This window comes from Gossypium arboreum, chromosome 4 (genome assembly GCF_025698485.1).
Source record: "Gossypium arboreum isolate Shixiya-1 chromosome 4, ASM2569848v2, whole genome shotgun sequence".
NCBI lineage: Eukaryota > Viridiplantae > Streptophyta > Magnoliopsida > Malvales > Malvaceae > Gossypium > Gossypium arboreum.
Genome location: NC_069073.1, coordinates 66,261,887 through 66,283,201, shown reverse-complemented (window position 1 = coordinate 66,283,201; position 21,315 = coordinate 66,261,887). Strand labels below are relative to the sequence as shown.

The 21,315-nt window shown below is 35.2% G+C and overlaps 1 protein-coding gene across 3 annotated transcripts; it reads right to left on the bottom strand.

Annotated features, from left to right (window-relative positions):
• Window positions 1-300: 300 nt before the first annotated feature.
• LOC108460113 (protein REDUCED CHLOROPLAST COVERAGE 2) lies at window positions 301-18,291 on the bottom strand. 3 transcript variants are annotated; one of them, XM_017759482.2, is made up of 23 exons: window positions 17,299-18,291; window positions 16,972-17,033; window positions 16,645-16,737; window positions 16,491-16,563; window positions 16,103-16,399; window positions 15,958-16,022; window positions 15,665-15,796; window positions 15,518-15,559; window positions 14,882-15,406; window positions 14,629-14,786; window positions 13,890-14,403; window positions 13,626-13,688; window positions 13,435-13,536; window positions 6,282-6,602; window positions 6,108-6,200; window positions 5,917-6,018; window positions 5,718-5,822; window positions 5,279-5,412; window positions 3,914-4,097; window positions 3,545-3,676; window positions 3,343-3,455; window positions 2,973-3,051; window positions 301-2,890 (listed from the first exon to the last, which is right to left on the bottom strand). In XM_017759482.2, exons 1-23 carry the CDS (start codon window positions 17,366-17,368, stop codon window positions 788-790), a joined length of 5,562 nt encoding a protein of 1,853 aa, XP_017614971.1. In that variant the 5' UTR covers window positions 17,369-18,291; the 3' UTR covers window positions 301-787. The 3 variants fall into 3 exon arrangements, with proteins under 3 accessions (XP_017614971.1, XP_052883218.1, XP_052883219.1); XM_053027258.1 differs by lacking the exons at window positions 16,645-16,737; window positions 16,972-17,033; window positions 17,299-18,291 and having other exon boundaries at window positions 16,087-16,399; window positions 16,491-16,633; XM_053027259.1 differs by lacking the exons at window positions 16,645-16,737; window positions 16,972-17,033; window positions 17,299-18,291 and having other exon boundaries at window positions 16,087-16,415; window positions 16,491-16,609.
• Between the last annotated feature and the right edge of the window lie 3,024 nt (window positions 18,292-21,315).

Here is a 21,315-nt window from a genome sequence, read left to right as displayed (position 1 = left end):
GTAGTTGTATATCCTGCAGGAGTTGCACTGAACACTAGCAGAATACTAAAGCAGTGAAGCCCCCAAGGCATTCAATACAGCAGTAGCATAGGCATCAGATTTTCATGCAGGTGTTGTTATCCGGGCACTTGCCAGTGGTGTTGCCACCATAGAGATCATAGGTTTTTTGCTTGGATTGATAACTTCTGCGTATTAGGCATCCTACAGTTAGATTATGTTAGCTGCTGAGAAATTTTCTCTTAACTGTCTGGCTTATGATGTATCACTTCCATTTCCTAGAAACTAAAATTGCTGGAACACTAGAAACAGAATCTTGATATTTCATTATTTTATAGGAAAGAAAACTGAAGCTTTATTATGTCTAGTTTACATGAAATTATCATTCCTGAGAACTACCTAGAAAGATACAAACCTTCCATTGTTATATGTCTCCATTGACATCCAATAAAAGTGATGGCAGAAAAATAAGAAAAAAAAATTGGGTAAAGTACTAGTCATCAACCAACTACTCAAACGGAAAATAGTCATGGTACATGCGTTCTGCATACCACTCTGTCAGCAAGCCTCCTTATGCAGCAAAATCAAACTGTATCAGAAAGTATTCAAACTGCCTCGGTTTAACCTTTCTTGTCAAACATGTCACAAACTTGGTAGAATAAACTTCCCCATCCTTGCACTTTCGCTAGTCGCTCTTCACTGTATAACATTACCTGTCTCTTGTAAGTCTAGTGCTTAAACCCTTGGCTTTGAACAAAACATTCAGTATCCAAAAAATATTTTGTTTTCTTCAACTTGTAACCTCAACAACCTCAGCTTCACCGTCACTATAATCTCCCCAACACTTACTCAATTTTGCATCAACTTGTATTTCACTGCAAGCTTCTTTTGCCAGAGTAACACCACCAGTCACAGGAACCACATCTGCAGGCTTTCCTTCATTTTCAAGAAGCTTGCTTTCATTGTCTAAAGATTGATCTTCTGGTGGTTTCTGCTCACTTGATTGATTTTCACCTTCAACATATGTGGAGGAAATCTCCGGAGTCTGCTCCGCTAGTAATTCTCCGCTTCTGATTTCAGCATCAATATCAACAGTTATAACAGCTGGTGATTCTACTGATCCTATTGGGGATGTGAGAAATCCATTTTGTGTCACAGCAATACCATTTGGTGTCATTGGAGGCATCGGGTAACCATTTGGCGAAATTGGCATACCATTCGTAGAAGCCAAAAATCCATTTGGAGAGACAGGGTAGCCATTAGGAACCACCCAAGGTTGGCCAGGTACAAACTCAGCTGCATGTGGATTCATTATTCTCGGAGGACTGTAATGGTTCCCTTCTCCAGAATGTTCACTGCTGTGGTAGCTAGACTTGTTTCGTGGAACCCGATTTCCAGATCTGTTATAGCCTCCAGAGAGTCTGGGTCCATATGGAACTCTAGCTGTTGCAGATTGATGAGGTGATCTACGGGCAGAGTTGACTTGAAGCATTGGAGGTATATGCACGGGAGGGGGCAGGAGTCCTCCATGGTCCTTGAAACTCGGAATTGTGACGGAGCTAAAAACTGGAATTGTTGACGGATTAAATGGGGGTGCAGCTGCAGAAAGTTTCTTTGTAGTCTCTTTACCTATCTCTGATTCCTCCTGCTTTTCTCCTTCAGTTGGCAACTGCTTAACACTAACTTCAACTGGCAGATCTTGAGGATATTCATCACACACTTTTCCTGAAGGAATAGAGGCCTCTTGCTCTAGTGACCGAGCTGTATTTTCAGTTACAAAATCTGAAGGTTCTGAGTTGGAACAAGTAACTTGGCATTTGGCTAAAGATCCAATTTCCGATGCTTCAGTTTTTGAACAAATAATATTTGACTCCTTGGAAGAATCATAATGTGCAGATCCATTAGCAGCTTCCTCTTTGATGGTTTCAACGCCACTTTTGACTTCTACAGTCCCAGCTTCTATTTTGTCTTCAATTGCAGTGCCACCTTTTTCCAGGGAAGCTTCAGTCATCACTGATTCACTTATCTGCTTTTTTCTTTCTTCATTAACAGTGCTTTTCATTTCTTCCTCGGAACCTAGAAACTCTTTGTCTCCAGTTGCTTTTGGAACTTCTTCACTAGCAACCATTACTGTTGCCACATCAATAGGTGTGACATCTGGCGCTGTCTCCTGGCTTGTCTGAGCATTTTGTTCTGGAAGAGGATTTCCTTTTGGCAACTGCTCTGCAACTGCCTTTACAATTGTCCCAGGTGGTGCCAAAGCAACTTCTTTGTAGGAGAATAGTTTTCCAGCTGCCTGCACACTGATTGGACTTGCTACTTGAGTAGGCTTGGTAACTTGATCAGTTGAAGGTGGGCTACCTGGGGCTGATTTTGGGTTTACCAGTTTTTCCACTCCACTAACTGCACTCCTCAGGTTATTAAACTTTGGACTGAAGCTTGAACTTTTTACAAACTTTTTGGAAGTAGGAGGACTAGGTCCAGCGGAAGCAGTAGGCTCATTGGGGCTTGTTCTCGGAGATGTGAAATTATTAGGCTTTGCGCGGTATCTTGAGGATTGGGACACATTCATAAAGTTTGTATTCAGTTTGGCTAGACTTGGCCTCCTTGAAGCAGAAGATTTACGAGCTGCAGGTGAACGACCTTTAGGAACAGCTTCTTGCCAGCCTTCATCTGAGATGTCATCCTGTTCAGGGTCAACAATTTTAACCAACAACGGCTTATCTGCTTGCACTGAATCAGGTTTTTCATTACCAGATTCCACGAATTCAGCTTCAGATTTGTTTTCTTTATCACTAGAATTCTCTGTAACAGGATAAGTTGGTGATGGAATCTCATCATTCTGATATTCATCTGAGGTTGTCTCCCAATTTTGGCCTGGTTTGCCTCTAATCTGTTCGTTGAATAAAAATCTTTTTTTAGATATGTTGTCAATGAGATAACAAATAAGAAAAAGGACATTTTAGGTGACAAACCTTTGCACGGGCTTTCTTTTGGGCATCTCTCACTCTCATATCTGCATCTGGGGTTATATAATCCAAAAGATCTGATACACTGATACAAAGTAGGAAACTAATGTAAATAATTCTTACCAACACCTAAAACAAATGAGAGGTGCAAAAACACAAGGTGACTCCGCAATTAAATCTATCTATAGTATAAGGGGTTTCCTTTGAAGAAGTTCATTCATTCTCAAAAGGTTAACAACAAAAAACTGTCCAACAATTAAAACAGCAAAATACAAGTAAAGATCAGGAAAACTTTCAAGCCCACAGTTCAAACATTTTGAATTGTCTTGAACAAAATCATGGATTTAACTGAATTTATTCTGCTAGTAGATTGTACCTTAAGTGGCCTTTGCTGGAGATTGATGCATCAGGCTTCGGAGTACCATTCCGTGCAGCTTCTTGCTGCTCTAAAGCCTTAGACTCAAAGTACTCAAGCCATGCAGCCGCATCCTTCAGAAGAAAAAAAATATCAAATTACCTTAGGACCAGTAATCACAATACAATTAGATTTAATCATAAAGCATCAAACATCAAATTACCTGTGTACGTAGGTCCTCAGACCCTAGTTTTGCCTGCAATATCTGTAGTGTAGTTTGTTCATGTTGAACACTTAAGGAGTAAGCTTCCATCAAGGAGAGGGCAATAGCAATGGCATGGTAGCTGGCAGCAGTCTGTAGGAGCCAGAAACACATTAAACATGTACCTTATTTCATGTCTACTTTCAAGTGAATTTCGATTGAGATTCTTTTGTGTTAATTCTGTAGAAAGATGCTCAACTTCAGAATAAAAGTTTCAGTTCATTTAGTAAATACAGTATTCATCTTAGAAACGAACATAATTCAGTCTAGCACATCGAATTAAATAACAGACAGATTAATTCACACTCAGTTGTTAATATGATAGTTTACCTGTATATGATCAGCCCCAAGTAGTCTTTGGTTGCACTTGAGAGCTTCATGGAGATATCTAAGAGCAACATGAACATTTCCTAACCCTTCTTCCATCATTGCTACATTAATATAGGTGGCTGCCGTATTTGGATGAGATGGTCCACATGTTAAATGCAAAAGATACAATGCACGATTTACGTACCTAGAATGAGAAAAAAGGACAAGATTAGGCCCAAATTCTAATACAGTATTCATTCAATGACGTGCCTTACAATGAAAGTCATATGACAAAGTATTAGGAACATTTTTTTCTCAAAGACACAGGCTTTGCTTCTCAAGAACCATGTTTTCCTAATAATTTCCACCAACACCACTCTTCGGACACAAATACCGTCACTGGAAATGCTAAGCCTCATAAAATATTATTTTTATGAGGTATAAGTTCTATGATTACTATAATGATTGACATTTATGAAGTCAGTAACCATATAAAAAATGGATGTTTATGAGCTTCACAATATTAGCACCTATATTCTTTAGGACATACTAACTTTTTAATGCAATATAAAATTTTCAATCACCCAGTTAACAATGGAGAATGACTAGTTTGATCAGATTATAGCTGATAATGGTCAACTTATGCAAAGCTGAAATTCTTGATGTTATTGAACAATTTGTAAATTTGAACTTTTTTACCTCTATAAGAATTCCTAAGCACTAAACAGAAACAAGAAAAACACTATCAGATTTTAACGTATTCGTAAACCATATAAAAAATGGATGTTTATGAGCAATATAAATTTTTCATAAACACTATCAGATTTTAATGTATTCATAAACTATCAGATTCTAACCTTTTAATGCAATATAAAATTTTCAATCACCCAGTTAACAATTGAGAATGACTAGTTTGATCAGATTATAGCTGAGATCAGATTATAGCTGATAATGGACAACTTATGCAAAGCTGAAATTCTTGATGTTATTGAACAAGTTATAAATTTGAACTTTTTTACCTCTATAAGAATTCCTAAGCACTATACAGAAACAAGAAAAACACCATCAGATTTTAACGTATTCATAAACCTAAACAAAATCTATCGCATGATTAAGTATATGACAAATTCTGCAGCACTGGAATACCGAATAAACATGTACTTTCTATATCATATGTGCATAAGCATAACTCAATGTCTTCCCCTCTTGATCAGTAGCATGCATTCTTTTGACAGAAAAAAGAAGGTTTACTTCCTCTTTCCATTAAGGCTTAGGACTAATTTTTAATCTCAAAGTTAAAAACAATGGGAGCTAAAGCAAATAAAGTTAAAAACAGTGGGAGCTAAAGCAAATAATTCCTTTAACTAGAAAGATGTAAAAGCATACTTTAATGCTAACTCTGTATGTTGAAGGCGGTAATAGAAGACAGCTAGGTCTCCATAACTCTTCATCGTGTCAGGATGGTCAAGACCAAGCTCTCTTTCATTGATATCCAATGCTTTCTGCTGATAAATTGTTGCCTAAATAAAATGAAAACAGATCAGTATATTGCACAACAGGGAAAGAATTATTGATGCGGGATAGAGATCAAAAGGTAGTAGCATATTTCTAGCAAGCACCAATCCTTGGTTCAATACTTCAAGAATCAAATATATAATATTTAAAAAGAATATACAAAAATTGCCTAAGAGACAAAATTCCCAAAAATTAAAAGATGATTTTCACTTTATTCTGTTTTACATCTTTTGATAATCATTCAAAAGTTTTGAGTCATTTGGTCATGTGTTGCATGGATAGAAATGTTAAAATATTTTAAAGCAAATACCTGATTAAAGTCCCCAGTATGGTAAAGCACAACAGCCAAAAGACTGTATGCTCCTGCAGTCATCCGATGGTAAGGACCACAAACCGACACAAGTTTTGAAAGTGCCTTTAAAATCAAAAGTTATCGGCTTAGATGTTATTTATATATTGCTGAAGAATAAAGCATTTAAAACAACATACAAAGAGATACTTCATCATACCTTAGTGCCATAATTGACTGCATCCTCCAATTTACCTTTATCCAGAGAAGTCTTGGATGACTCCAATAGCGTACGACCATCTGCTGATGAACATGCAACATGCTGCGGGAATGAAACAATGTCAACAAAAGTCCAAAGTAGAACTGCAAGACAAATTTTCCAATTTTAAATTCCATTTAGTATTTATTTACCTTGTATACGGGGACCATGCTTATGATATCAGACTTCCTAAAAGGAAATGGAGTATCCATGTCATAGTCCCTAGGAACAACCTCAAGCCCCACCTGAGAAATTATCATTTCATTTAGAAATGGAGATGAAGCATACATCTTAAGACTCCACAAACTATGCCAAGATGACTATACCTTATGGGATAATCCACGAAGAATGGCGAACTTTCTCAGATCCTGACAGCTTTCTGATTTCCACTGCCACCCAAACCTCTTTGAAAGAAAGGTATCCACCCATCTCCATTTTAGTTTTTCATCATTAGTGATATCCATGTCACCGTTTTCAGCTGATGGTGTTCCCAACAATATATTTAAACATGCCGCTATTGATGCAGCCAAATCATCAATACTTTCAACTGATGACACAACAGCCTGTAACACGTGTTTATAGGCTCGAACAACCATTTCATGTATACAGAGTGACTGAACATGAGGCAGCTTGTCTGCAAGCTCAACCTGAAATGACGAAAGAAGAAAAGGTGAGGATAAAAGATGGGGGAGAGGAGATGCTAAATTTTCATCAGTATTATAGCTCATTAATATGTAATAATATAGAAAGCCAGGCCTCCTATCTGCTGTACAACTTACATGAGATCAGATACTCTTGAAAAAAAGGAAAAAGAAAATTTATTACAAGATATTTTTGGACAATAACATGGAAGACCAAAATATCCTGTCAATTCTGACCACAGTTACATGAAACCATTTTTTTACGGTACAGATAGAAAAAGAACACAATGATCTTATAAATGCATTAATTAACATAACTGAGTTGAAAAAAATTACCAATAAGAGTTCAGAACAGCAATCAGTAGAAAATTTTATTAATGGCATGGTTATAAAGGGTATGTTTCATATCTATGTTGGGAACTGATAATGACATGATTGATCCCTACTTATGTTTCATATCTGGAAGCATCCACGAAGAAAGAATTATTTGAGAAGAAAATGGGGAAAAAGTCGCATTGCATTGCCGATTTTCCTGCATTTTCTTTTTCACGATTTAGTAGGTTGAAGATGTATTGCAAATTAGTTTTGTTTATTGTAGATGTTGAAGTACAATATTGTGTGCAAGATAGACTTTCTTAAATTTTCATGACTTTATCAGCCATGACAGATTAGAATAAATCTAACTAAAATCTTAATATAGTTTTCAAAACTAAAAAAGATATAAGACCTCTCTAGCCCCTGTCAATTTCGATATTAAGCAAATTGATCCCTCTAAAAAAAATCAGAGTAATCTAATCTCTATCAATTTCAAGAGTGAGAAACTAACAACAACTAATCACAAAGCTAATGTTTTTGTCAATTGTACATATTTTTCATTGATATAATAATAAATTTAGCCCTCAAAGTTTACATATTCTGTCAATTTGATCTTGATTTAACAATTTAACCAATAACATTTACACATTTTATCAATTTGATCCTGATTTAACAAATTTAGCTTGAAACATTTACACATGCTATCAACATTTACATAAAATATGTAAACATCGAGAACTAAATTTGTTCTTATACCAATCAAAATTATGTACAATTGACAGAAAACATCAACGTCATGCTTAATTGTCCTTGGTAGCTCACTTTCAAATTTGATAGGAATTAAATTGCTTCAAGTTTTTTGTGAGGGACCAATTTGCTCAATATAAAAAATGAGAGGAGGTGTTTTTCCCAATAAATAAATAAAGTAATTGTCAGATTTTAGTTTCCTAATTAAGGAATATTTGAGTGTATCAAATAGGATTCTGTAAATATTTTATTCCTAACTTTAAGGCTGTTTTTAAAGTACAGCATCCCTAGAATTAGTATGTTTACTAGTGTAAAGTTTCCTAAGTTAGGCTCACTATGTCTATAAATATTTATGTAATTTCTTGTGAAAAATATAATTGAAATAGCCTGTTTTTAACATGGTATCAGAGCTTTTTTAGCCCGATTTATGGATTTTTTTTCTTTGTCTGGCTTTTTTTTTTCGCTGATTCCAACCAGCCCTCAAGCCTGTAAAATTTGTTCAAACAAAACATGATTGAAACTGTCAAGATCAGTAACACTGGGGATGTCTCAGAAGTTTCTGTGAACAACTCAAACCCAATAAGTGAGTTTCAGCCAAGTAGCCTACAGGCTAAATGGGATAAATTACCTAAAGTGGTCTCAACTGGTTCGTACGTTCTTGAAAGGAAGAGGAAAATTGAGTCACTTACTCGGAACTGGACCTAAAGAAAGAGATCTTAAGTTTGATGCTTGGGATGAACAAGACTCTATGGTAATGTCTTGGTTATGGAACTCTATGATGCCGTAAATCGTTGATACATGCATGTTTTTAACACATCCAAAGAAATATGGGAAGTCGTGAAACAGACTTATTTTAAAGTTCGAGATGTTGCTCAAATTTATGAAATCAAGACTAAGATTTCATCTACCAAGCAAGGAAGTCGATCAATCACGGAGTATTCCAATCATTGAAAAGTTTATGGCAAGAGATGGATCATTACCGGTGTATTCAGATGAAGTGCGGTGAAGATGCAGACTCTGAAAAGGTTCGTTGAAAAGGATCGAATTTATGATTTTCTTCTTTGGACTAAATGTTGAGTTTGATGCGAGAAGAGTTCAAATACTTGGAAAAGAGGAACTACCATCACTAAATGAGACAATTGCAATTGTTCATGCTGAGGAAGAAAGAAGAGGAGTTATGGTTGAAAACAGTCAAGTGGATAGTTCAGCCTTGGTTACAAAAGCTGTAAGTGAGAGGAGATTTGGCCTAGAGCAGCCAAATAGTGAAGATAATATACAGACAAAACGTACAAAGCCTACTAACAGGGATTCCGTATGGTGCACCTATTGTAAAAAGGCCCGTCACACTAAAGAAAGATGCTGGAAACTCCATGAGAAGCCACAAACAACAAACAAAAATTTTTCAGAAAAAGGTGGACAACCAAAGGGACAAGGGCGAGCATATACAACAAGACAATTTGGATGGAAAAATAATTCTCGTGAATCACTGTTGAATTCAATAAAGGAGAAATTGAGAAGTTAAAAAATTTGTTGGGATCATTAGAAAAGTCTTCTTCAACAGGTACTTGTAGTTTGATTTTTTCAGGTATATCCTCTTCTCAAGATTCTAAAGTCTTAGATACAGTCACCAAAAGTTCTTGGGTCATTGACTCAGGAGCTACGGACCACATGACCCACTCCTCACAAAAATTCGTTTCATATACACCTTGCCCTAGTAGTAGAAAAATAACAGTAGCCGATGGTTCTGTGATCACAATGGCTGGTCAGGGTGATATTGTTATAAACAAAACCCTTACTCTTAAAAATGTCCTTCATGTTCCAAAACTATTTACCAATCTTTTATCCATTCAAAGAATTACCAAAGACTCTAACTGTAAAGTGGTTTTCTATCACAATCAATGTCTTTTTCAGGAACAGAATACGAAGAGGATGATTGGACATGTTAAGGAAGTAAATGGCCTATACTATCTTGAAGAATCCAGTGGAGAAGTTAGTGCTCTGAATTCCTCACCTTCATCTTTCATATGCGAATCTATTAAAACCAATAAAGACCAAATTTGGCTCTATCACCTTCGCCTTGGTCATCCATCGTTTAGAGTCCTTAAATTTATGTTTCCTTCATTGTTCAAAGGATTGACTGTTGAAAAATTTCATTGTGATATCTGTGAACTTGCAAAACATAAACGTACCTCTTTTCCATTAAGCAATAAAAGAACTTTCACTCCTTTTACTCTTATTCATAGTGATGTTTAGGGGCCATCCACTATTTCAAATATTTCTGGGACTCGGTGGCTTGTATCCTTTATTGATGATTATACTCGTGTGTCTTGGATATTTCTGTTAAAACAAAAATCTGATGTAAGGTCTGTCTTTCCAACCTTTTACAACATGATCAAAACACAATTTGGAGCTGAAATAAAAAGGTTTAGGTCAGACAATGCCAAGGATTATTTCAATCAATTTCTCTCAACATATTTCCAGGAAAGAGGCATTATACATGAGTCATCTTGTGTTAGTACACCCCAACAAAATGGTATTGCCAAAAGAAAGAATGGTCACATTTTAGCTATTACAAGAGCCCTTTTGTTCCAAAAAAATGTCCCTAACAATATTGGGGGAGGCTGTTTTAACTGCTACTCATTTGATAAATAGATTGCCTACAAAAGTCCTTGAATCTGAAAGTCCTATACAAGTTCTAGCAAAATTATTTCCTGATTTCAATACTTCAAGTAACCTTACTCCCAAAATATTTGGTTGTGTTGCTTTTGTACATGTTCATTCTCAAAATAGAGCAAAATTTGATCCACGAGCTATCAAGTGTGTCTTTCTTGGTTATTCTTCCACTCAAAAGGGGTACAAATGCTATCATCTAGCCACAAAAAAAAATTTTGTAATAGCGGATGTTACTTTTGCAGAACAAGAGAATTTCTTTACTCGTCCTTATATTCAGGGGGAGATCTTATTCACAGAAAATAAGGACAAAGAATTCTTTCTTTTTGACATTCCAGCTCCTGTCCAGCAACAAAACACCCACATTCTAGCTCCTGTCCAACAACAAAACACCCACATTCCAGCTCTGTCCAACAACAAAACACTCACATTCCAGCTCTGTCCAAAGAACCAAACACTCCCACTCGGTCTTTGCCTACTAACCAACTCGCCTAACTTGAAACAATGGCCCCTATACAACCTGAAATAGAGCCTAATACACCCAAATCACCAAGAGGAATTCAGACACTACTCGTCCTTCTTGGTTTACTCAAGGAAGAAGGCACCCGTACAAGTTCAATCATCTTCTTCTCCTATACGACACGAGGTAATTCTTGAACCTACTTTGAATTCTAATATCGCAAATTTAGATGATTTTCCCATTGCTATTAGAAAGGGAATAGAACACCATACAAAACATCCCTTGTACCTATTCATGTCTTACAAAAACTTGTCCCATAACCACAAAACCTTTCTTACTACCTAAATTCTATCTTCATTCCCAAAAGCGTATCCGAGGCATTAGAAGATGAGAATTGGAAAAATGCCATGAAAGTTGAAATGGAAGCTCTTGAAGAAAATAAGACATGGGACTTAGTGAAATTACCGAAAGGAAAGAAACCATGGGATGTCATTTGGGTGTACACAGTGAAATATAAGTCGATGGTTCTTTGGAGAGGTACAAAGCAAGATTGGTTGCTAAAGGGTACACTCAAATGTATGGAATAGACTACCTTGAGACATTTGCCCTGTTGCAAAGATGAACACTGAAGAGTGTTGTTGTCACTAGTCGCCAACCGAGGCTGGAAATTACAGCAATTTGACATCAAAATGCCTTTTACACGGTGATCTTGAGGAGGAAGTCTATATGGATGTTCCTCCGTGATTCGGTCCAAATACTGAGACGGTAGTTTGCGACTAAAAAGGCTTTGTACGGACTAAAAGCAGTCCCGAGGGCTTGGTTTGGAAGATTTACCAAAGTAATGCTCAAGTTTGGGGTATAAACAGAGTCAAGGAAATCACACTCTGTTTGTAAAACACTCATCTTCAGGGGAGTGACTACTTTATTAGTCTATGTTGATGACATTATAGTAACTGGTGATGATCTAGAAGGAATGGAAAATTTAAAGAAATGCCTAGTAAAAGAATTTGAAGTCAAAGAGCTCGGTAAGTTAAAATATTTCCTTGGTATTGAAGTGGCACATTCTCGAGAAGGAATATTCATATCTCAGCAAAAATACATAGTTAATTTGTTGACAGGGACAGGCAAGTTGGGCTGTAAACCAGTAGAGACACCAATAGAGGTGAACCACAAACTTGGAAATGCACTAGAAGATGCAGCAATTGATAAAAGGTCATATCAAAGACTTGTGGGAAGCTCATTTACTTGTCTCATACCGCACGGATATTGCCTATCTGATGGGTGTAAGTCGGTTTATGCACAATCCCAAAGAATCACATCTTAGAGTCAGTATATCGATTCTACAAGACTTAAAGGGCACACCGGGCAAAGGAATCCTATTTAAAAGGGGAGAATTTAACCCTTGAAGCCTATCTTGATGCAAATTATGCAGGATCTATGGTTGATAGAAGATCAACCTCCTGCTATTGTACTTTCCTAGGAGGCAACCTTGTGACTTGGAGGAGTAAAAACAAAATGTTGTGGCTAGATCTAGTGCAGAAGCTGAATTTAGGGCGATGGCTCTTGGAGTTTGTGAGTTGTTATGGATAAAAATTAATTTGGAAGATTTGAAGATCAAGTGGGAAGGTCCAATGAAGTTGTATTGCGTAATAAGCCTGCTATCAATATTGCACATAATCCAGTTCAACATGATCGAACGAAACACGTTGAGGTTGACAAACATTTTATAAAGGAAAAACTGGACAGTGGCTTAATTTGCACTCCATTTGTGTCCACCGATGGTCAACTAGCGTACATACTTACCAAATGATTGTTTGGGAAGTTGTTTGAGAATTAGTAAGCAAGTGAGAATGGATGATATCCACTTCCCACTTGAGGGGACTGTCGATTCAGCTTCCTAATTAAGGAATATTTGAGTGTATCAAATAGGATTCGTAAATATTTTATTCCTAACTTTAAGGTTGTTTTTAAGGTACAGCATCCCTAGAATTAGTCTGTTTCCTAGTATAAAGTTTCCTAAGTTAGGCTCACTATATCCATAAATATTTATGTAATTTCTTGTGAAAAATATAATTGAAATAGCCTGTTTTTAACAGTAATTTTGGTCTTGGCCCTTTAATTGGGTATTGTTCAACAACTTCAAAAAGGTGAAAACAATTGAGACAACCTATATTCCTCTTTTATTTTATTTTATTTTATTTTATTTTATTTTATTTTATTTATTATCTTTTGAGGTTGGACTGCACTAGTCTAAAAACTATTCAGATTAACTATTCAAAAGAAATTACATTTTCTTCAAACATATTGTACAAGGTGCATGACCTAATTATCTCCAATCATTTACCTTAATCATCAAAATATATTATATTTTGACATTTGGATGATATACTTTTTGATAGAAAGGCAGAAGAAAAATAATACCATTGTATTAACTTTAATTATTTGTTGGATAATTTGGAACCATTAATATTACTATTATTTTCTTTTTGTTTCTTTGTGTTTCTACTTGCTACAGGCATAAAGAATGTATTATTTGGCTGAACTAGGAGTAATTGGAGTTTCAGTAAGAAAGCTGACGCATGTTATATAGCTATATGAACATATAGATATGTAAGTGACAGAAAAATACTGAGATGGCTTATTTACCACACGCCCCAGGGAACACATTTGCAAACCCCTTGTATGCATAAAATCTGTCAAAGTCCTTCCATCAACTGGTGAAAGTTCAAGGGAGCCAAAATCTGCCACCTAGAAGATTTGAAGTCATACCAGCAATATATGTTATGCCCTAAAACATCTCAAGAGAAAAAAGGAACATTGATTGATAAGGGACTAACCAATTTTGGAAGAGCAGTATCAGCATAGTACTTATGTGCCATTTCAATCACCTCTTCAGGAGACTGGCATATGAACAGACAGAAATATTAATATATAAAAAATAAAAAAACTTACAAGCACCATGTTTTTCTTTATTTTGAGAGATATAAAAAATAAAAAACTTACAAGCACCATGTTTTTCTTTATTTTGAGGGAGCAAGATATAGAACTGCTTAATGTGTAAGAATTTTAGTAGTCATTGTTCTGGGAAAGTTGCAACTAACCTTAAGGTGAAAGCCGGTTTCTGATTCTTTTAGTCTCAAATATGCTGCTTCAGGAAGCAGTTTTTTCCACATCATTTCTATTTCCTCATCTTGCTTCTCAAGTCCCTTTTCATTACTGACTTCTGATTTCTTCTTCATATCAGGGCTGTTACCTGCAGAAACCTCCATATTCTGATCATTTTTATCACCTTTAGTGTCTATTTTCCTTTTTATTTCCTTCAGCAATGCACCCTGCTTTCCAAGACCCTTCACAGCAGGCTCTGGCTTAACATCTTCATTTTTCTTGGACTCGGTTTTCCCTGAAGCTTGGTTTTGAAGATGTTGCACCCAGCATGCCCCTAGCTCCCATCTGATAGGCTTCGAGTTATTAGAGGGTTCATTCTGCAACTTCTGCAAACTAGCCTCCAACACTTTCCTCACTGAAGCCCTAGCAGAATGCAAGCTCCCAAAATCTGTACTCTGTGATCGTTGAGCTGATGCAGGCGTGGATGACTTGTGCAATAGCATCCTTAAGCTGAAAAGTATTTGTAAGAAAGTGGCATTAAGATCTCACAATCCTATAGCATAAGCTTGGGGTCATAGATACCAATGCGTTTGTTTTTTTTTTTTTTTTTCCAAAATTAAGTGTGTGCACATTTCTCTTTGTGTATGCATTCATACTTTGATTCTTCTGTGTTATGGAGGGATAGTTGGTGCATAAATGTCTTTGTAATGAAATGGAGATGAAATAAACATTGACCTATTGACATTTAAAGCATTTGCCCCTCCTTCCGGCTGGTCCTCGATGTCAAATTCTTGAGGAATGGGATTCCCCTCCCAATTTACTTCAGCTGAAACTTTTACTACAGCTGTATAGCCACAATGTCTTACAACCACAACACCTAAGGTAGAAGTATCCTACAAGAGCAAAACAAAAAGAAAAAGTAAATTTAGCAATGCATAGCCTCTTTCTCTGGTCCGTCATAATCATCCAGCAAAAATTGTTCACTCACGTGAACAGTTGCACTCTCATCAGCAGTTATGCCTTTAAGTAAATTTCTCCGAGCCAGCTCCTCTTGTGGCATTCCTAGAACCTGACTCCCCTCATTTTTACAATCTAATTTCACACTTGCATCAGGAACATCTCTTGTCACCTTAATAATCAAATCTCCCACTTTTTCTTGATGCAAAATTGAAGCAGAAGGGCCATTTAAGGCATTCTGATTGATTTCAATGATGTTCTTGATTGCCGCAATTGCTTTAAAAACTGAAGTGTCAACAAATAAACTATGAAGTAGAAAAGCTTTCTTATCTCGTATTTGCCTCTCTTCTGCTGTTTTGCAAGGCATAGCTGCCAAAATTGCAAACTCTTTTGCCCATTGCCTATTGTCATGTTTACCATCTCTTCCTTGTCCACCTCCATTTCCTCCCCAGTTTTCATCTTCCACAGGAAGTGGGGGAAAAACTGATGGATTATCCGCTACTACGGGAGGAACAACCCATGTATTTGCCCGAAAACCGTAAGGAAGGTTGCCAAACTGCAATTTTAAATACAAAAACGATAAGAAAATAAAACAAACGTGAGTTCCCAAACATATTCTTGTAATCCATATAAAAGATGAAGTAACTCAATGGAAGCGTTTACATACTTTATTATGCTCAGTGAAAGCTTTCATAAGAGCCTTGTACGCCTGCAAGGTAAATCAATGATCCTCGCCATAAATAAATCATATACACAAAAAAAAAAAATTTCAAAGAAAAATGAAACATATTCAAGGAGATGCAATGGAACTTACAGCATCAAAAACCCTGCTAATCTGCTGCAGAAGAGTGACTAGAGAGTGACGGAGAAGCGGTCGCTTTCCGGCTGGGTAAAACCCTTTCCGAGAAGCAACAATGGTCATCGGCTTCCCACTACAAACTCGAACCTAAATTTTTAGTTGGATTCCATAGAATCTAATTAGCCCCAAATTTTGAAAAAAATAATCAAAGAAAAGGGAACAATTGATGGTATCACTTATACTCCATAGTGAACAGAACGAAAACCCAAAAAGGAAATAAGAAGATCAAGTTAAAGAATCCCACTTACATCAATTTGGAAAAAGTCATCTTCTGTTTTATCCTCCAAGAATGGACGACTCGATCTTCTAATATCTGTAAAATATAAAATGAATAAGAAAATAATTTCAACATCGAAAAAGAAGAAAAGAGTGCACACCTCTAAAAAATATTACATTGGATAGGAGGAATGAGGTGAGAGAAGGAGAAGAAATCGTAAAACTGGCCAAGCCGCGGCGGAGGACACATCGACACAGCCGCCGCAGTCGCCTCCGGCTTTTCTTTCGCCTTCGAGTTGTCGGGAGATTCAACCCCATTGGTTGGAGCGTCGTCGAAAGCAGCCGATTCCTTAGAAGATGATTCTTTGGGAATGGTTCGAGTAGCCGATTTCGGCGAACCGAAGGAGGTTGTGCAGGCAACAATGTCGAGGAGTCGTCGGATGTGCGCGACTGCTAGGTCCTCCGTGTAGTCCTCTTTACCAAGTTAAAACTGTGTGGGTTAGAATCAGGTGAAAACATGAGTAACTAAAGAAACTATAAGGTAACTGCCGGATGGGGAAGGCACCTTGGACGATGGACAGCTGACAGGGTTTAAGAGACACGATGTCCACGGAATCCTTAAGTTGATTTCCTCGTACCTGTCGAAACACAAGGTATCAAACCATTGATGAAGTGGTTAAAGCTAGTCTGGTTTTTATATTTTTATTTTTAATTTTTACCTCGTGAGACAGGGAGATGTTGGTCAAATGACATGTCTCAACGTGGACCCCTAACAGTTTTCTTATATCCAAGATCTTGTCAGAAGATATTCCCTGCATTAATGTAAAAGGAACAAGTTTTATTATCTGAAAAACAAAAAACTCGACCAAACAGTATATATTAAGATAATTTTTTGAATGGTATGTGAAAAGATTTTACATTCCTCCAACAGTGTGAAATATGAGCAGAAATTTTAACGTTTATTTATGAAATTTTATACATTATGTTTGCAAAATATAGTTTAACATCTATATATAGAAATAGATTTGAGAGGAAGGGAGGGATACCTTGAGAGTGACTTGGGATTCTTCAGGTGTTTCTACGGTAATTTCGATTACAGTAGGCAAAACTGTGAGAAAAATAAAATCCGGAGATAAGGTTTCCTTTTTCTAAATATTAAAAATCCACGATTTTAGGAACAAAAATTTTGAACCATAAATGATGATAGGGATAGGATAAGATAATATTTTTGAACCCTACGATCTACTAAGGTCATATTAAAATGTCAAAGCAACAAATACCGATCAAAATCAACGTATCTCGGCATGATTACCGAGTTTTCTTGAGTTTTCCTTCATTTTCTCAGAGAATGGATTGGAGAGTAAAAACAGTACCTCTCTCTTCTTTTTTCTTCTTGTCTCCCTTAGCTTTGTGCGCTTTCATCTTGCCTGTCTTGGGAGCCATTTGTGCACCACAATTGAGGGATTGTTTATAAAGATATGGAATTTGTTTGGCAGCTCCAGTTGATTAATCTTGGACGATAATAACTATGACCCAGATTGAATTTATCGACTACTTTCTCTTTGCATGAGAAAATCTCCGTCTAAACACTCAAACCACCAAATACCGATTGCTAGAAGGAAAATAAAAAACGAACCCACAGTCTTAACTCCAGAGAAGCAGAATTTTGTTTTTCTTTTTCAAAGAAAAAATGTAAACAAGAGCATTGAAAAGATAAGATAATGTTTGGGAAGAGAGAAAATGAGGGGTGGATAAGATAAGATAAGCCCCTCCTCCAAATCCTTTTGTTGTGATACAAATAGAAGGAAGAAGTAGAAATGTAAGGGGCTGGTACTGAGAGAATATAAATGAGTGAGAAAGGGAGAGTGTTCCGTTTTGATGCTAAGGGAAGAAGATATATAAAGAGAGAGGTGGATAGGATAAGGTGAGCCCTTAACTCCTTTTCTTGTACACAATAAGCAATCCAAAAGCCAAATGAAAATGTAAGGCTAGCAATTTCAGGCCTCTCATTTTTATTTCTTTCTTATTTTTCAACTTCTTCCTTAACACCTCAACCTCATCATCTGTCTCTCTGTTCCTTTTGTTTTTTTCTTCTTTTCTTTTCTTTTTTTTTATTTCTTTTCCATCTTCTATGGCTAGATTTTGGAAGGCTGTGATTGGACACTAGAAGCTGCTATAGAGGTGGTGGGATTACCACCGTTACCTAAACATGATAACATTTTCATACATAAAAAACTAAAAAACAAAAAAAAAGTTCAGCAATATATATATAATCATTTGTGGGATTGAAAACCATAATATTCATTGTTGTTCGCTGGAATACATACAGTCTAATGCCAGAAAGCTAAACACAGAATATTGGTATAGCATTATGTTTTATAGGAAGGAAAGGTGAAGCTTTATTATTGTGTAGTTTACATGAAATTGATGGCAGAAAAATAACAAAAAAAAAATTGGGTAAAAAGGAGAGAGAGCTAAAGGTACTAGTCATCAGCGAACTACTGAATAGAGGATAGTGATGTGGAGCAAAATCAATGTGTCTCATAAAGAATTCAAACCACCTCTTACTGTCAAACATGTCCCCAACTACCCTCGGGTTTCGACATATCATTCAGTATCCAAATTTAATCTCTTTTCTTCAACTCCTAACCTCAACACTCTTTATTAATCTCCTCACCACTTGATCAATTTCATATCAACTTGTATTTCAATATATTTGCAGGCTTAAATTGATATCAACGTTGTTAGTAGTATAGAATAATCTGAATTTAAGTTAAAAATAATTTTTGACATTATATATAAAAAATAATTTTAATCTTTCAATGGTTTTACCAAGCAGCACGTATAGATATACAAATAAGTAATGTGAAATTCAAATTACCTAACTATTCAAGTGGTCCTTTATGTTACTAACGAACTCATTCATTACCGATCACTCTTTCCTTTTTAGTCTTTACCCCCAATGTTTTGTCACTTATCAAACTTCAGTTCTTTTTCTCATTAAATCACTTGCTACCCACGTAATTCATATTCCATTCATGTATCAATTTTTTTATCCGTGAATAGTGTGTATTAATTATATATTAAATTATTTAAATTTAATGGATATAGTAAAAAAATTAAAATAAAGTATTTGAAAAATAATAAATTCAAAAAATATAGGGTAAACTATTAAAATAGTCACTTTTGGTTATCTCATGTTACATTTTAGTCACTTATGTTTGAAATTACGTTTTAATAACTTACGTTGTCATGTTGTAACATTTTAGTTATTGAGTCGTTAATTGCTGTTAACGGTGTAACTGTAAGTTAACGTGGCACATTAAATCATCATTTCAAACGAAAATTTTAGGTTAAATTCTACAATTGGTCATTATATTTTTTCATTTGGAGAAATTTGATTTTTTTTTCTTTTACATTCTTTTAACTTTTCTTTTTTTTTCTTATTTTTCATTCTCTTCTGCTTCTCCCTCTGTTTTCCTCCCTTCTTTATTTCTTTTAAAGCAATTTTCTACGTTTTCCATTTGTAAAAAACTAGTCGACAAGCTCGCATCACTTGAAAAAATTAAGTTGTTCAAAAAAATAAAAGTATAAGGACTAATTTTAACAAATAGAAAACATAGAAAAACTACTTTAAAAGAAATGGAGAAGGGAGGAAAATAGAGAGGGAATCAAAAGATAATGGGAAAAAAAAAGGAAAGTTAAAAGAATATAAAAGAACAAAAATTAATTAAATTGCTCAAAATGAAAAAATATGGAGATCAATTGTATAAATTAGTCTAAAATTTTTGTTTGAAATGATGATTTAATGTACCACGTCAGCTTACCATTACACCATTAATGACAATTAACGGCTCAATGACTAAAATGTTACAACGCGATAATGTAAGTGACTAAAACGTAACATTTCAAACATAAGTGACTAAAATATAACTTGAGGTAAACAAAAGTGACTATTTTGACAGTTTAACCAAAAATATATGTGTTAAACTAAGCTTTATTTGATAAATGTTTTGATATAAAAAAGATAATGTTTTTGAATAAAACTTGATAAATTTCAAGTGACAATTCATTCCAAAATATTTCTAAGAAGATAAAATTTTAAAACTACTCTTCAAACACTTAGAAAATATTTTGAACAAGTTCAAATTAAGTAACAAATTTTTAGTGCCGATACCAATTTGAGCTTCGAAGTTCAAAAAAATGAGCAAAAAGCAAAAATATCAATACCTTGCAAAAATTATCGATACCCCTACCTGGTATCGATTTCAATTTGAGCTTCGATGATTTAGAAAATTGAACAAAGATCAAAAGTATCGATATACTTAATAAAGTATCAATACCTTCCAAAATTAATCGATACCCTGCCTAGTATTGATATTGTTTTAAGTTCGATGTTTTGTAAAAAAAAAAAACTGTTCAAGTATCAATACCCTCATTTAGGTATCGAACCTCATATCAAGTATCGATATTTCCTATATTGTATCGATACTATAGGCTTTAACGGTCACTATAGTTAGGCATTAAATGCCCAAAGTATCGATACTCCTTCAAAGGTAACGATACCTATTGTTGCCACCAACAACAACTCTATTAAATTTCCCACCAACGGTTGGAAAAAAAATAGCTTCTAAAGCAATAAGAGAGATTACTAAAGATCAAAAGTTATTAAGAAAGATCAACAATTCTTTTATCAACATTTTGTGCTTCAATTCTTCATCTTTTTCTTACAAACACTTATAAGCAATTCTTTGTATTTTTATCAGCTCGAATGTTTTTATTGTGTGAGTGCTTAATTGGCAAATATCCTAATCTTGCAAGGATTGTCGTTTTGTTTGCTCATTTATTTACTCTTTTGAGAGGGTTTAAGTATTAAGATTTGGGTAGAAATTTTAAGAGAATTGTAAGGTTAAACCTTGTCTTTAAATGTTGATCAAACTAATGAATTTGGAAAAATCCTTAGTTGTGAAAAGTTAAGTGGTGGAGTAGGCAATTGGGGCTGAACCATTATAAATTCTTATGTTCATTATCTCATATTTTTATTTTTGCTTCCACAAATTTTTTAAAAGGTCAATTCAGTCCAGTACTTGGCTATTTCAGTTGATTGATCGAGCTAACAATATGATAATAAAATAATTCGTAAACAATATTAAAATATATTTTTAAGTTTTTTTTAACTTTTAACACTATTTAAATAACATTGGAGGTTAAAATCCACAAATCTTTGGGTAAATTCATTTTTTAGTCTCAGTTGATTTTTGAATTTCATTTTGTTTTACTTCTAATATTTATATTCTAATAATAAATAATAAATTTCAATTTATGTTGCATTGATTAATAAATTTTCGGTTTCATATCTCACCTCTTAAGTTGGATTTAATAAAATTACA